This window comes from Cygnus atratus, chromosome 11 (assembly GCF_013377495.2).
Source record: "Cygnus atratus isolate AKBS03 ecotype Queensland, Australia chromosome 11, CAtr_DNAZoo_HiC_assembly, whole genome shotgun sequence".
NCBI lineage: Eukaryota > Metazoa > Chordata > Aves > Anseriformes > Anatidae > Cygnus > Cygnus atratus.
Genome location: NC_066372.1, coordinates 21,129,206 through 21,145,794, shown reverse-complemented (window position 1 = coordinate 21,145,794; position 16,589 = coordinate 21,129,206). Strand labels below are relative to the sequence as shown.

General features: G+C 38.2%; 1 protein-coding gene across 4 annotated transcripts in view; it reads left to right on the top strand.

Annotated features, from left to right (window-relative positions):
• UACA (uveal autoantigen with coiled-coil domains and ankyrin repeats) overlaps positions 1 to 16,282 on the top strand; it is a 31,898-nt gene extending 15,616 nt beyond the window's left edge. For 2 of the 4 annotated variants that reach the window (XM_035568955.2, XM_035568958.2), the window contains 16 exons: positions 262 to 326; positions 478 to 535; positions 1,003 to 1,073; positions 1,180 to 1,286; positions 2,231 to 2,412; positions 2,899 to 2,936; positions 4,227 to 4,313; positions 5,448 to 5,555; positions 6,330 to 6,362; positions 6,874 to 6,972; positions 7,160 to 7,196; positions 8,072 to 8,124; positions 9,198 to 11,900; positions 12,455 to 12,607; positions 13,570 to 13,635; positions 14,406 to 16,282. In XM_035568955.2, the coding sequence (XP_035424848.1) occupies positions 262 to 326; positions 478 to 535; positions 1,003 to 1,073; positions 1,180 to 1,286; positions 2,231 to 2,412; positions 2,899 to 2,936; positions 4,227 to 4,313; positions 5,448 to 5,555; positions 6,330 to 6,362; positions 6,874 to 6,972; positions 7,160 to 7,196; positions 8,072 to 8,124; positions 9,198 to 11,900; positions 12,455 to 12,607; positions 13,570 to 13,635; positions 14,406 to 14,477 (3,932 nt within the window). In that variant the 3' untranslated portion in view covers positions 14,478 to 16,282. The remainder of the gene's footprint in view (positions 1 to 261; positions 327 to 477; positions 536 to 1,002; positions 1,074 to 1,179; positions 1,287 to 2,230; positions 2,413 to 2,898; positions 2,937 to 4,226; positions 4,314 to 5,447; positions 5,556 to 6,329; positions 6,363 to 6,873; positions 6,973 to 7,159; positions 7,197 to 8,071; positions 8,125 to 9,197; positions 11,901 to 12,454; positions 12,608 to 13,569; positions 13,636 to 14,405) is intronic. The other 2 variants (XM_035568957.2, XM_035568956.2) reach the window with 1 other exon arrangement.
• The last annotated feature ends 307 nt before the right edge of the window (positions 16,283 to 16,589 follow it).

The following is a 16,589-nucleotide window of genomic DNA, read 5'->3' as shown; positions in this document are numbered from 1 at the left end:
CTGTCTCTTGTCCTGGAACTAGTCTTAACTAGCATATAATGATCAGTAATGAGGCACATGGAATAAATAATGGAGGCAGAAGACAGAGGCTTTTGTTCAGATGAAATAAACAGTCCTAACAACTTCAGTGAAGGACAAGTTAATTTCTTATGAATTAGTGTTACGTGATTAGTAATAGAACATAGGCATGTCAAGTGTGTGTGGTATTTCTAAAAGCATGTTCAAAATAGATCCCGAATTGATGTTGGTATTTCTTTTTAGGTAGAAACGCATTGCACCTAGCTGCGAAATATGGACATGCTTTGTGTCTGCAAAAGCTGTTGCAGGTACTGAAAGATATAACTTGTCCTTTGTTACGGTTTTTATTCTTCGGGCGGAGTGTGGGGGAAGGTGCTCCTAAATATACTGGTTTGAAATCGAGATACTCTAAATGCAATCTGAAGCCTATTTGATAACCCAAGTTTCTTATTTTAACAGTACAATTGTCCAACAGAAAATGTGGATCTTCAAGGAAGAACTGCTCTTCATGATGCAGGTAGAAGGTTTTGCTTTTCTGGTGACTGTAATATGAAGTCTTTAATGATAATAATTCTCTGATGTGCCTAATTATTTTTAACTTCCACTGCTATGTGTTGTAATGACACTTGCCCTCAATAACAAGCTTGTTAACAGACTTAGAGGATGTAGGTCTATAATTCTCTTCTGATGCCTGTGAATTGTCTAGTAAAATCTTAAGTATCATGAAGAGTGTTCTAGAGCAATGATGTTAGTAAGTTAACTTAATAACTCTGTGGATTTTCTGAATCTTCGTTATGCTGTGCAGTGTCTTAAAGTAGTGTCTGAGTTTACGTGTGCTTTTGGGACTGCTGTAAGAGAGCAAGTCACATAGCCTCATGCTTTAACTTGCATGAATTTTTGTGAAGCCAGTGCACACAACAAAGTATTTAGAGTTTCATGAAGGCTCTGTTCAGCAATATAACCTGCTCTTCCTTCTCTCAAAAGCTATGTCAGACTGTTCCTCTAGCATACAGCTCCTGTGTGATCATGGGGCCTCAGTGAATGCAAAAGATGGAGTAAGTTGTTGCTTATACCTCTCTCCCATACAAGCCCTACTGGAGTTCTTATGCTTTCTTTGCTTCCCCTCACATTCCTTATTTCCTTCCCTCTTTCCCTCTTCAGGATGGGAGGACACCGCTGGTGCTGGCCACTCAGATGTGTCGTCCCACAGTTTGTCAGCTTCTAATAGACAGAGGAGCAGACGTTAATGCCAGGGACAAACAAAACAGGTAAGGCATGCAGAGGGTTGTCAGAATGCCTGCTTACAGTTAAAAGGTAGAAGGCTGTCCATTAGCTTTCAGCCTACAGAAAAATGTTAAATTCAGCAGGAAAAAACTCTGACCTGGGACTTAGTCCAGAAATAATGTTCCAATTCAATAATTCAAACAAAATTGGCTTTTCTTATTGCTTGTTCTTGCACCTAAAATACCTGTAGGCTTGTGTGGAAAGTATTGCATGCTGCTGCCAGCAGAGAAATGGTGGTTGGCTGCTTTAAAGGTTTCTGTCTACTGCTGCAACTTGCACTCTTTGGGATCCATATGTAAAATGGGTCATGACAGAAGTGGTACTTGAGTCCCACTGGGGCTTCCAAGGGACCTGAAGGCCCGGAACTGTTTGATTCTATATACATGGAGGAGTGGGTGGGAGAGAGTTTCTAACTGAGCTACTTCTGCCCGTTATTTCTTGGAGGACGGCTGCCTGGTGGTCAGTGGACATGAGGCTGCTGTGAGACAGAGCACAGGCGCTTGCATTGCATGTCCTGAAGCTGGCAAGTGTGTGTTTGGGAGGCAGTGCCAGGGCTCCCAAGCACTCGCTCAAACTTTGTCTAAATTTTGTCTTGTGTGTGTTGTGTCTATTGATGTTTGTATGTAAACAGAGTAAGCCAAAAATTGCACGAGATTTCTAAACAGCTGGGTGGTGTTCTCAAAGGCAGCAGGCTTATGCTGGGCTTCAGGGAAGTGCTGCTGTTAGTGTTGTTTTGCTTTCTGACAAATATTTAAATGTTGACTAAATGACTTTTAGAAGCATAGTCTCCTCTCTTGAGAGAGGAAAGATTCCTTCACTCAGCTTTCCATGATCAGAGAGAAGCGTACAAAGGATTATATCTGTAAGTGCTCCTTTGAAAGCATACAATCCCAGTGTCTCTGAATGCAATCTTTCTCCCCATCCTCAGGACTGCCCTAATGTTAGGCTGTGAATATGGCTGCAAGGACGCGGTAGAAGTTTTGCTCAAAAATGGTGCAGATGTTAGTTTGGTTGATGGCCTTGGTCATGACTGTGCTTACTATGCCAGAATCGGTGACAATATTGACATTTTGACTTTAATAAAAGCTGCCATTGAGGATTCCGGCAAAGGTATGAAGAACGCGCTGTTACTGCTTGCTATTACTCTTTCCTTTGGGTTGTGTGTCTTCCCAAAGTTATGTCTTTGTGTGGCTGTAGGATGGCTGTAGTCCTTTAAACCAAAAGGTGATATCCAGCCTGCATAGGAGGGTAAAGAAGGGTTATGTTTCTTTGCTTGTGTTTAGTAAAACTTAAAGTTTATGTATGCTGTGACATCACGAGATAAAGGGTATTAGTGTTGATGAGTCTGGTATTGCAGTATTGATCATAGGAGTTATTTAGTCTTATTTACAGGACAAGCTTTGTACTTGTGAACTGCTTCCTTTTTTTGGATTAACAGGGTGGGGTTGGGGGGTGGGAAGGAAGGGGAAAACGACTTTTTTGAAACGTCCTTCCAAGACAGAAACATAAGTAGATTAACTAGGTATTCCTTGCATGAACCTGAATAAAATACATTTTTTTTTAACCTTCCTATTTCATGTTGCTTTTTATTTTTAGGAAGAGATACCATGAAGAAAGGGCAGTCTGAACAAAAGGTAAGTCTGAGTTGTTTTTTTAACTGACCCAACAACATTTTTCAAGGTGTTCTTAATTCAAATGTTCGGTGTATATTGCAGAAGGGTTGCAGATTTGTGGTGTAAATCTCACTGATTTTTTTTTTAATCTTTGGTACTATGAAATAATCAGCTTTGTTCGCTGGCGTGTAAAGGTGATTGAGTAAAACTGTCTTTTGTAAGCTACTCATGCACGTGTAGTTTCTTTCCAAACATCAGTGTAATTATTGCATTGTCCTCTATCAAATCAGGCAAAATACTTCAAAATTTTTAGGATTTGTAATCGTAAATGCCTAATGCTGCTCAGCAGGCCTCTTACTTCAGACCTATGCTACACGTGTATGCTGCAGGTCAAGCAATGCTTCCTGTACTTGTTTTGAGTGTGCTGGCCTCTTTTAACAAATCTACACTGAAATACAGCTTTTTATCTAAGGCGGAACTGTAAGGTCTGTTAAATCAGTCCAGAGATGCTTTGGAGGGACTCCTACTTGAATATAATAGTTTTAGTCGGTAAGGATTTACATAGATCACAGGATCCAATTGCCAGATGGGGCTGACCCAATATTAAAATGTATCATTGTGACCAGTCTTCAAGTGGGCCATCAGCCACCACTTCTAGGAAGCCTGTTCCAGTGTCTAACTACTTTCCTGGTGAAGAAGTTTCTCTTAATGTCTAGTCTGAACCTCCCCCAGCACAGCTTTGAGCCATTACCACGAGGCCTGTCACTGCATACCAGCGAGAAAAGATGAGTACCTCCCTCTCCATTTCCCATCCCTAGGAAATTTGTACTTGTTCCCCATCCCTAGGAAATTTGTACTCTCTACATGTTGCAGTTGCATGAGAGTAAAAGAGGTGAGGTGTAAGCTGTTCACTCCCGACTGCCAAAATTCAGCACACAGCTGGTAGTGTTGAGAGAGTGGCTAATATTGCACAGTGATGCAAAACTGATTCAGTATTTTTGAGTCGACTTCATACGTAGCATGGAAGATTCCATCTGTAATTAGATGGTGTTTGTACTTCTATATGAAAAATATTTTATGTGCATATTTGGGGTTTGAGCTTTGACAAGCATCCTGTTTTCTGTCTGGACGAGATTGTGGGTGGTCTAGCTCTTATTGAGAAGCGGTCTGTCAAAGTTTGAACGCTCAGTGGTATTGCCCCCCAGTGGAAGCTGAAATGGGAGTTGTGAGAACAGCCTACTGTCCCCAGAAATGGATGTTGTCAGACTGCAACAGGAATAAAAATTAACGCTTTGAATGTTGCAATAACAGATGTCTAATATGCCACAAAAGTGGAATCGGCTGCATGCACAGGAAGAGGTGAATGTCAGGCTGTATCAGAAGGAACATAATGCTCAGGTAAGCAGGAAGGATTTCTACAACTACATATTCCCGTATGCATAATGAACCAGGCATATTACAGACAAGATGTGATTGTAAATAAGCATTAGCAATTCCATTAAGAAAGGTCATAGATATTGCTGTTTACATAAAACTTAATTGTGTGAGTATGTAAAGTGGCAATTATGCAGATAAGCTATAAACTTCTGCAAGAAAATAAAAGTTTATATAATAAATACTTGTGAGTCTCTTCACGTCACCCCTTCCCTTCTCTTAATCTTGTGTCTACTGCTTTCACCTGCAGTAAGATCATAGTGTCACAAAAAAGAAAGGTGTTGTAACATTCTCAGGAGATGTGTGTTTGTATTACTTAAAAATAACTTGTATCATAACTCCTCTATTAACTGGTATTCATTTTCTTGTCATCTTACTGTGTCAATACAGTTTTCAAAAAGGTAAGTAACACTTTAAGCTATGGGGAACAAACCATGGAGAAATTGAGGCTTTCATTTTGAAATCCTTTCTCTTAAAAGAATAAGGATCTCTAAATGAAACTTGTCTGCTTTGAGCTAAAGTAGTTACCGCAGGTGGTTCTCTAGCAGTGGTTAAACAGCCTTTGTTTGGATGTAAACGCTGGACTGATTGAAGGCCCAAGACCGATAGTTTTCATGCGTTGGATTCATATGCATTACCAGGGTGACTCTTGAGGTTGCTGGAACACTTGTCCATTTAAAGATTGCTGCACTTCATGCCAGTGAGGTTTTTTCATTACACCTTTGGCTGCAGTGGTTGGGTTTCAGGAACTGTTTTAGTACTAGTTACTTTTACATGTTAGCAGACAGTAGGTAAGCAGCCTCTTTAGTGCTGTCAGCACTGAAAGTAGTCTTACCCTGCTCATACTCCCAAAACCTTTATGTACACTTATGTCAGAATGAGCTATTAGAAACAAAAATCTTGAAGACTTTGAAATGTGCTTTTCTAAATTCCAGAATGATGGAGACCTAAAGTGAGGCCTCAGTATCACTGGGACTTAAGCAAGGCTTGATGTGTCCTTTAATGGCTGTTAAAATTGTTGGTGCAAATTCATTAGTTTTCCCCACGTGAGTAGAGTATTTATTACTTTATTTTGTTGCCTTTTTTTTTTTTTTTGAGGAATTGGAGTTAGAAAATCAAGATTTGAAGGACAGAATGCGAGAAGTACAAGAGGAGCAAAGGATGTTGCTGGATAGAATCAGTGGGCTACAACTACAGTTAAATGAGGTAAACTCAGTATTCACTGCTTTACTGTAAAATATTTCTGTACGTGTTGCTGTCATTTTGTTCTGCAACGGCCTGTAGTCTGTAGTAATACTCAACATGTGAGGAGATATTACAGCTTCATCCACTGATCCTCATAAAGTTGAGCAATAGCATTTATAGCTATACTGCTTAATGTAGTAGGAACCATGAGGTATTCTGGTATATTGTAATTTGGAAAGTAAACTTAATCTGCCATTTAAATGTAGGTGTTGTGTGCAGGTACTTACAGCCACTGCTTATTTTCCAGTTGTTAGTTTAAGTGGAAAATGAGCAAAAACTCTTCAGTTGGCAAAAGTGGGTGGGGAAGGGGTTTTCAATATGGGATCGCTCTCTGAAATTTGAATTCCCATTTCGTACCGGCCCCCTCCCACCTCCTCAACAAACAACGCACCCCGCCCCCCCCAACCAAACCATTCCTCCTGTTTACTATTCGCATTCAAAAACCAGCAATTTTTAACTGAAGAACTCCACTCTTCTACCTCAATGGCATATGGTCTAGATAACTGAAAAGGTATTCTATTTGCTTAGTATGTATGTCAAGAGACAGTGTTTTGACAAACATCCTTATTTTTTTCTCTTGCCAGAGGTTAGGTGGTAAATGTGAGGGGAACAGTGTATCGGAAGGATGTAGTATTAGAAACTGGGGTAGACTCATCAGCTAATGAACTGTGTATAAGCCCCTTGAAAACATTATTTTAAAAATGATTTGTGGGGGGATTTTTGTTATTTTTGCAGGAGCAAATGTTTGCAGATGATCTTGAAAATGAGGTATGATTATATCGCCTTAAAGTGTAAGAGAACTGTGAAATAGGGGAAATGTATATTGCATTTAAGAAACGGTATTTAAAATTAGAGAAAAGAAAAGCTATATATAAATGCTAAACAAAATATCTAGTGATATGTTCTCAGTTCATACAGCTGTATAGCATTTGTATTACTACAACTAATATATTCTAATTCCTATCTCACCTCTAAAGCAGACTTAATGTTGTAAGTATCTGTTTAAGTAGTGACTTTCATCAATGCAAGGCTAATAAATGCGAATAAACTGAACGATTGCACATGATATTGGTACATGTTCCCTTGACTCTTTCTTCGAGACTGTCCTTGTAGATGAGCAGTTTTGTAGAAGAACTTTAAAACGAAGAATTCGAGGATTCTTTCAGTGCTAATTTTGGTTGAAGTTCTCCCTAAACTACTTTTTAAAAGTTGCTTGAGATTTTATGAATCTGTCTATTCCTGTGGCTTTGGCTATTTGGCACTTTTTATTCTCTTTCAGAAAGATGAATTGAAGAAAATCCTAACTACCAAGGAAAAACAGCAGGAAGAAAGCTTAAGAACTATCGAAGCTCTGAAAGCTAAACTCAAATATTATGAAGTACGTTAACTGATTTGAAATGTAGTGAGATACTTGATATTTAATGTAATAAACACTTAACCCTTTCAACAATTTTAAGTTTGTTATCTAATTTGAAAAGCTTTCTCTGCTCTTTGATCCATAGCTTAAACATGGTAAAAATTTGACGTAAGCTTTATTTTTTATATTTCCTGCTGTTTGCTTTTAGGTTGACTTTGTGGCATCTGGAAGTAACTTTGGAAATAGTAAGTATAGTTCTTAAATTTGCTACGCATGATGCAGTGTTAGAAAACAGTGTTTTTTTTCCTTTTTGTTTTAACTATAGACAAACATAATGTGGTTTTCCGCACTGCAGACCTCAGAAGGCATGCAGCTGGGCCCACTTGTGTTTGTACCTGAGTTCTAGGGCATTATTGATCACTCTTACTCACAAGTGATTGTGGTCTCATGAAGTCTGTGTTGTAACTATGGCATGTCTTCTAGTAGCATGAAAAACAAGCTGAGCAAGGTCTCTGCTCCAAACGGAGTCTTTCCATTCTTCATAAACAGCACTCTGGCTCATGTCTGTGATTTGCTTCTGCTGAACAAGAAAGCTATGGTCATCATCAGGGCTTACTGTAGGCAAGTTGGAGCACAACTTTAAACGCAGTACCTCAGCCTACACTTCTGTTAGAAATGGGTTCCATTTCCAGGAACTGAAGTCTTTTACATCTAACTTGGTTACAGGCCTGTCTTGCTGTTAGGTAGCTTAAAATGTTGCTTCATCTGACTGACATGAGCCGTTGTGAGAAGTGTTTGTCTGCCTGGATCATTTATTTGTAGTGCAAAGGGATGCTTTTCCCTGTTGCTCTCTTTAGCAGCCATGCAGCTAGCTCAAGGTGGCTCTCGTGACTGTCTTGCAAAATGATACCTGGCCTGGGATGGTAGGGATATATCTTTTCTTTTAGAGGAGTTTGTCCAGACTTCCCATGTGATTTAACTTTAATACCGAATACTTAAATACCAACCTACATAGCACAGTTGCATTAAAGAGAATAAAATCAGGAAGGAGAAACATAGCTCTTGTGATTTGCGTTACTGTTTTTAAACAGACTAAATGCTATTTTCTTTGAAAATATAGGAAAAGAAGATTTATTACTTAAGCAAGGTCAAGTGTTTGCTGTGGAGTCACAGGTAATAAATATTTTTTCTAAGAGAAACTCTAAGGTAGTTATGCTTGGGAATACTAAATATGGTCATAAATGCATGTATATTAAACTGTTTCTGAATACAAAATTTTATATACTAGCCTTGCTATGTTTTTTTAACAGCTGGTGCCCTCTAGAGTTATGTATGTGAAATAGCTTTAAATACTGTGAAGATACCAATACTGAATGGTTTGTAATGGGCATTTTTAAAACTGAATCAGCATATTGCTGGGTTAGCACTCACACTTCCAAATATGATTGGTTTTTCATCTCCATAACTTTCTCCTGCTTTAAATTCAGTTACAATTCATAAGACTTTATTTTCCTGCCAACTTAATAATTTTGTGGCAATTTTGTTTGCTGATAGCTAGCAGCCTTCAAAAATCACCCAGCCAAAAACCCAAACCCTGTCCCAAGCAGGAAATAAGTGGCTTTAAGCTCATCGTGTCAGGAAGTGACCTGAAAGTAGTAAGTGCTTGGAGCACGACTGAGTTCCTCAGAACAGGTCTGTGCCATGTAATGACCATAGTGCCTGATAGCAAAGTGAAGGTTGGCAGTGAAGACCTCATAGCAGAACAGCGAAAGTTCTTATAGCCTTTACTGGTTGGGGAATAAAATGACTGTTTTCTTCAATCATTTCTGAGACGAGGTCCTGCTAACCATGACATACTCAGTCTCTTCCGATTCCTTTTTAGTGTTGTTCTCATCTGCTTGAGGGAGGGAACGCTTACTAAATTTAATTTCTTTGAGCAGATGTATGATTAAATATGAATAATGAGGGAAAATAAAATGAATGTACTGTACCTGCATTTTAATGTCAGTAATGTCTGATGACTGGGAAAAAATAACTAGAATTATAATCAATTTTTATTGTTGAAAGCTGAAATGTGTTTTATAGTATGGGCAGGAATAGAATAGTGTATTTAAAAAAAAAAAGCTCTGAAAATTTTATGCTCATATCAGCATAGATATAAGGTAGTTATGAATATGACAATGCATGTGTGCATGACTTGTGAAATCTGTAAGTGTTTATCTACTTTTGTGCCAATTTATCTTCAGTCTAGGTCTATGCTGAGACCCCTGGAGCTGTCCCTGCCTAACCAATCATCCAGTTCAGAGAAGGAAACTTTAAAGAAAGAGCTTGACAACATGAGGACCTGCTATGGTGCAGCAAAAGAAGAAATAAGCAAATTGCAGAGAGAACTGTCTCACAAGGTATCTGAATGTAAAGCTTTGGCATCAGAATGTGAAAGAACCAAGGAGGAATCCGACGGACAGATAAAACAACTGGAAGATGCTTTAAAAGATGTACAGAAGAGAATGTTTGACTCGGAAGGCAAAGTTAAGCAAATGCAGACCCACTTTCTTGCTCTGAAAGATCACTTGACTAACGAAGCTGCTTCGGGAAACAGTAAGCTAACAGAGGAGCTGAAGGATCAGTTGAAAGAAATGAAAACAAAGTATGAAGGAGCCTCCGCTGAGGTGGGTAAACTAAGGAACCAGATTAAGCAGAATGAATTGCTAGTGGCAGAATTTAAGAGAGATGAAGGAAGGCTGGTAGAAGAGAATAAAAGGTTGCAGAAGGAACTTGTTAAGTTGGAGATGGAGCGAGATAAAAAGGGAAAAAATGTCCTGGAGTTAGAAGGACGGCTCAAAGAAACAGCAGCAAAGTTAGCCCACTCTGTAACTTCAGAGAAATTTGAAAACATGAAGAGTGTGTTATCAAACGAAGTGAATGAGAAAGCAAGGAAGTTAGCAGAGATGGAAGGAGAGCATGAAAAACTGCAGGCAGAGATTCGCCTTTTGAAGAAGGAAGCTGAGAGTCAGAAAGCTAAACTTGCTCAGCGTATAAAGCCAGAAGACCATGAACAAATGAGGAGTGGATTTGAGCAAAGAAGTGAGGAACTTGGAAAAACAATTTCTGAATTATCACAGAAGAATCAGGCTCTGCAGAAGGAACTTGAAAGATTTCAGGTTGATAACAAGATGCTTAAACAACAAATCCAAGTGCTAAAAACTGAAATAAAAAGCCAGAATGTGCCTTTAAAAATTCACGAAGAATTGAAAAAAACAAGTGATGTGACTGTTGGTGATCTGACCAAAAAGCTTTTTGAAATAACTAAAAAGTACAATGAAAGCAGAGCAGAAGCTGAAAAATTACTGGTGGAGAAGAACAACTTAAGTGAGAACATCAGCCACTTCCAAGCTGTGTACCTGTCTCCGGAGCAGCACAAAAAAGAAATGGAAGCTCTAAAATCTAGTGGTATTGAACTTGAAAATCAGCTTGCTGAGCTTCAGAAAAAATATGATGATGAACAAGAAAAAATGTGCAAACTAGTGTCTGAAAACACAGTCATAAGAGAAACTCTCAGGGATCAGTATGTTTTGGCTACAACACATGAAGAGATTAAAACAGTTTTGAATAACACACTAGAAGAGACTAATAGGGAGCTGTCAGATCTGAAAGAAAAAACTGAAGAGATAAAGCGAGAATTTGTGAGGGTAAATGAAGAAAATGGAACCTTGAAAAATAAGGTGAAACTTTTACAGAATCAATTACAAACTGAGTATATAAGCTTAAAAGATCATGAAGCCAAAGTGACTACTGTAAATAAAAGCATGCAGGAACTTCAGGAAAACAATGCTGCAATAATGGCTGAATATAAGAGGGGTCAAGAAGAAATCTTACAGTTACATGCAGAAATTGAAGCCCAAAAGAAGGAACTTGACACAATTCAAGAGTGCATTAAATCAAGATATGCCCCAGTTGCCTCCTTTGAAGACCGAGAACAAAGCTTTGAAGCTACAGTGAAAGAATTAAAAGCACAGTTACAGGAACAGGTGCAGAAGTGCAGAGAAAGTGAGGAGGAAAACATGAAGTACAAAGAGGAGAATGAAAAGCTCAGAAATGGCATTTTGTCCATCCAAAATGACTTGCAACAGAACTATATCCTTGCCGAGAAATCCCATGAATTGGAAAAAATGTTTGCAAGCAAAATGGAGGAGCTGAATAAGCAACTGAGAGAACTGCTGCAGAAATATACAGGCAACAAAGAAGAGAAAGGTGAGCTGCAGGAGAGTGCCAAGCAGACCGTACCTCTGCAGGCTCCTATGGAGGGTCAGCACCTTTCAGTGGAACAAATTGAAGCCTTGAAGAAGGCGCTTGGTCACACTATAGAGGATCTGAAGGAAGCCCTCAGAAGAAAGAAGGAATGTTATGACAAAGAGACACTAAAAGTAGGAGAACTACAGCAGGAGCTGTTGGATCTAAAAAAATCTTCAATATCTTTGGTAGAATATACACAAATGAAGGAAATGCTAGAACAAGAAATCAAAGCAACCAAAAACAGCTTAAAAGAAAAGGAGGGTGAAAACCAAGTTAAAAATGAGGAAATCCTGAAGTTGCAGGCTGAGATTCAGCTTAATCGACAAGCTGTAACAGACCTGGAGAGCAAAGAAATGATTGACATGTCAGAATACAAATCCATGAAAAGTACTCTGGAGGCCCAAATTAATAGTATAGCTGAAGATTTGTCTTGTGTAAATAAAAAGTATGAGGAAGCATGTGAAGAGGCTTTGCAAGCTAAAAAGAACGAGCTTTCTTTAAAAGATGAAAAGGAATTGCTTCAGTTACGGAGTTGCAGTATTGAGCAAGAAATTAAAGACCAGAAAGAAAGGTGTGATAAATCACTGATGACAATTATTGACTTGCAGAAGAGAATACAGGAGTCGGCAAAGCAGGTGGAAGCCAAGGATAACAAGGTAGGCTGTCAGATAGTTAACGGTCCTAACACTTTTAGTGTAGTGGCAAAGAACTAGGTTTCAGATGCAGTTATGTAGCTGTTCAAGTATGACGGTGTATTGGGCATTAGGTATGCAGGTGAGGCCCAAATCTGCAAAGCTGAAGTCCTGGCTTTGGCAGCATTATGCTAAGTTTTTCTAATTCCTTGTTAGTTTTTGGTATCGTATGTTGTGGTCAACCCTATAAAACTACCAACCTGAGTTCCAGAATCCCGGGTACAAGCTCATTCTTCCATCAGTTTGGTGACTTGAATGTTTACAGTTGTCTTTTAAATACAAAAAGTATATTCCTGTCTTTGGTTTCCAAGTGTTAATATACTTTGGTACGTTCTGTACGAAAGATCTCTCCCCTCACCGCCCCCCCCCCCCCCCCCATCTCTTAGCCAGTATGATGGCATGCCAGGACAGCAACTCTTCAGTGGTTGCCAATCTTCACCAGACTTTTTAAAGTTAATATCGCTTTTTCAATGAGGCATCCTTATGAGTTTTTTTTTTTTGATGTGCTTCTTTTAAAGATTACAGAACTGCTTAATGATGTGGAGCGGTTAAAACAAGCTCTTAATGGCTTGTCTCAGCTTACGTACACCAGTGGGATTCCTTCCAAGAGGCAGAACCAGCAGGTTGAAATGCTTCAGAACCAAGTAAAAACACTGCAACAACAGCTAGCTGTAAGTAATTCTGCAAGGTGTTGTCCGACACACAATTACGCTGCTTACAGTGATTCTTCTGTAGTATGCGGTCAGTAGAGCACAGTGTGCTTAGGCTATGAGGAACAGTAGAATATTCATAAATGTGCTTTTGTTTTTTTCTCTGACTACTTCTGTCTGTAAATCTGTTTGCTTCTTTCTGCATGCTAGAGTTGCAACGTTTAGGAACTCTTCCAGATGAAATGGGCACAGAGAACTTGTGCTTAGGAGATATGGAAAGATGCTGCTATAGTTCATGCCAAGACCATTTCTGTATGCTAGTTCCATGTTAATATTTCTTACAAAAAAAAAAAAAAAAAGATCAACCGTGTATTTTCTCACTCTGAAAGAAAGTAAGGTGGTCCTTTTTTAATGGATTTGGTTATTTTCTGTTCTCTTGTCTGCAAATGTTGTGAAATGTGTTACTTACCATTAAGCACTAACAATAGAGGGGAACACTTTGTGGTAAGTGCTGTGGTTTTGTGCACAAATGCATGCATTTTTGGCTCCTGTGACTTCAGTAAAGCTCATAATTAAAGCTACGTATGTGAGCAAAGTCAGGTATTAGTATATCTGATCAGAAATAGGATGCATCTTCAATAGTATTTGCAAGGTTCGCCCTTGTAAGGTAAGCCAAAGCATGCTTGAATTGTTTTTTTTAAACAGATGGTTAATGCTGTTGGTGAACAGCTTTTCTGTTTTAGCACCTGGGCTGATACGCTAGGTCAGCCTGTCTCTGACAGTCTTTCAGCAAAATTACTGTGCTGCAAATAACCGGTGAAAAAGTGGCTTTCCCTGATTAGTGGAGGGGATATAGCTAACTTTAACCTTGAAATTCTTTGGCTAGTATACAAGTGTGCAGAACCAAGGCAACAAAGCTGGAAATGGGAAGAATAGGTATTGATTTAATGACTTCATTTCTTTTTCTTGTCTTCCTTTTATAGGATGCTAAAAGGCAGCATCAAGAGGTAGTTTCAGTTTATCGGACACATCTTCTTAGTGCTGTACAGGTATGATAGTCCCAAGTTCAGATTGTTTTACTGTGTCATCTGGATGTAGAGATTCTTAAAACATTTCCACCTGTCATGCTAGAAGACGTCAAATAAACTTGAAATTAGCATCTGTTAATTAGCTCTTAAAATTAGCAACCTGTTTTGAAGCTGAGAGTTTTAATTTTGAAGTTGAGAGAATGGACTGATCCCACGAAAAAGCACAATACGACTGTAGTCTTGCCATGCTGTGTTCTCTTGGCCATTTGTCTACAGTGTGATTATATATAGCAGGAACCTGCTTTGAGGATGATGATGTCTGGTGATGTGAGCATATCAATTCTGCATTATCCCAGGTAATGCAGGAGAGAAGTCAAGTAGAAGCTGGAAATCTCTATGCAGGCCTGTTGAGTGGCTCTCACTGAGTGAAGAGCTGAGCAACTAACTTGTGTTGTGGCTTCAGATACTTAAGTGTACAAAAGAAGGACCACTGCTACAGCAGCAAGCTGTTGCTTCCAGAGAACAGGAACAGTATTATTTTTTTCCCCCAAATCATATTTTCGTACAAGACTCTACTGGGTCAGAAAGGCAGACCATTCTTTCTCACGTGAGAAAACTGTAACAGAGTTCCTAAAGCATTTCAGATATATCTAAAGAATGATAAAAATACAGCAGTGAGTTAAGACTTTTGAGCAATTTTGAAGAATCTCCTAATATGAGCTTATGAAGGGCTGACATTTTATGGTACTCTTTTCTATTTTACCTTTTAACTAAGTGTTTGCTTGCTCTAGGGTCACATGGATGAAGATGTCCAAGCTGCTTTACTACAGATCATTCGAATGAGACAGGGACTTGTTTGCTGACGTGCTTAGTGCCATTGTTCTTGAAGGCTGCTGCAGCTTGTAGGAATGCTGTGATTATGGTAGTGATAACCTTCATGCGATTTATGTAATTGTGATAACACAGCTACAATTAGAACCCCAGGAAGTTACTTCATATAAGAAACAACTTAAAAAACTGAAATATTTTCTTCCAAAACAGTAAAATAGAGCTAAGTTTCAGAGCTGATACTTCTTTCAAGAGATTAATAAAATATGTAGAACATATTTTAAAATTGGTATGCAAATTGACTGTCAAAATGATGACATAGTAGTTAAATTATTTCAATGTCTGATTGACCACTTCTTAAAACAAGGCCTATACCAAGGAATTCCAGTTTGTCCTATAACTTGAACTCTCATGGTGTGGTTGAAAATAAATTATGTTCAAATGAGCTTGGCTAAATATTGTAGCTGTATAACTCCTTCAATTAAAAAAGTGACTATTTTATTTGTAACTTAAGCTGATCGACACTTATTACAATGTGTTTAGAAAGTCAGCTGCAAAGCTAGATGGAGGGTATTTAGGTATATGCTGTAACTTGGCTGGCCAAGTTACAGGCTTTATTTAAATAAACTTTAAGATGTAGTGCCTTTGCTTTTTACAAGACACACAAATCAAATTTTCCATCAAAACACTAACTTTGTTTATCCCCCGACCCAAGAGATTTTTCATGAATGCTTTGTAATATTGATTACTGTAGGCTAAAGTAGTAGGACTGGAGTGTCATAGTTGGTAGAGCAGCATTTTGAAATAAATGCAATAGTTCTACTTGCGTATAATTTCATTCTTCATTAGGCATAATATGGGTGTAGACCACGCAGCTCATTTAGCTGTACACTAGATAATTTCGTTACTGGATTTTCAAACACTATCTCATGGAATTTTAAGGTATTTTTCTCCTAATTGTAAAATATGTACTATAATCTGATTATTTATGGGGAAAGATGCAAATAGTAAGATTAATGAAATGAGAATTTTTATTTGTTTGGAATCTACCTATTAAAGCAGGGCTTCATTTTTAACTGAAGGATGATATTCCCATAAGTAAGTTTAATGACAGAAAATAATTTGGGACTATTCAAAGAAAGTAATTCAAAAGTGAGCCTAATAACATATGTTGGTGTTTTAATAGTGCAAGCAGCGTGAATGCTATTGGTAGCCCTGTTAACTTCAAGCTACTTGGCTGAAAGCATTTGCTTACAACTAGCAAGCAGGAACCTGGCATCCTGATGCAGAGAAGATAAGCTGCCTTTTCCATGTTCCAGAAAAATAAAGACTTAAGAAAGAGTGCTGAATTCTTTGCTTCACGTTAATTGGGCTTCCCAACAAGCTGTCTCTTGCAGGCTTAGGTCTCTTTCTTTTCTTCAGTGATGTTATATTTGTTTCCTTTTGTGTCCCTTTTTGGGCAGAGTCGTGTCATAGAATTGAAGAGATGACTGCCACATAGAGGGGGATACAGAAAGTGATAAATGTGCAGGACAGTTTTTATTATATAAATACATTTAATATATTTACTAAATATGTCTGTAGTACAACAGATCTAGTGCTGCTTTCCTTTAATTTCTTAGAGGACTATTACAGAAAGCATCTCAGTATATATACATTACTTTTAGCCAAATTCTTTTATGGTTGCATTACTTGAAACTCTTATTAGAGAGAAATTGTTTTAATATACTAACTCTGGCATATTTTGATATTGTATGTTTCTTTATTGAGGGAGTTCTATGTATGTTTTTCTAAATTTTTCCCATATTACATTATTAATAAAAATATTTTCTTCTTTTTTTATTGTAGTGGTCAGTTCTGTAAAAGGTAAAGCAATGTAAATAGTTTTGGCAAAGTAGTGGGTCGTGAAGGATATTGAACTCATTTGAATGCTCTCAAATACCAGGTAACACATTTATTTTTAGATGTCTGCTGGGATTGGTGTTTTTTGGGATTTTTTTTTTTTTTTTTTTTCATCTATTTTCAGAATTTGTGGTTGGTAAAATTCTGGTGATATTAATCAAGAATCAAAGATGAAGCTTCACCAGTTAGCTCTTCAGAGTAAATCTGCCCTGGCCACCTCTACATCAAACAGGGCATGCCGTCTG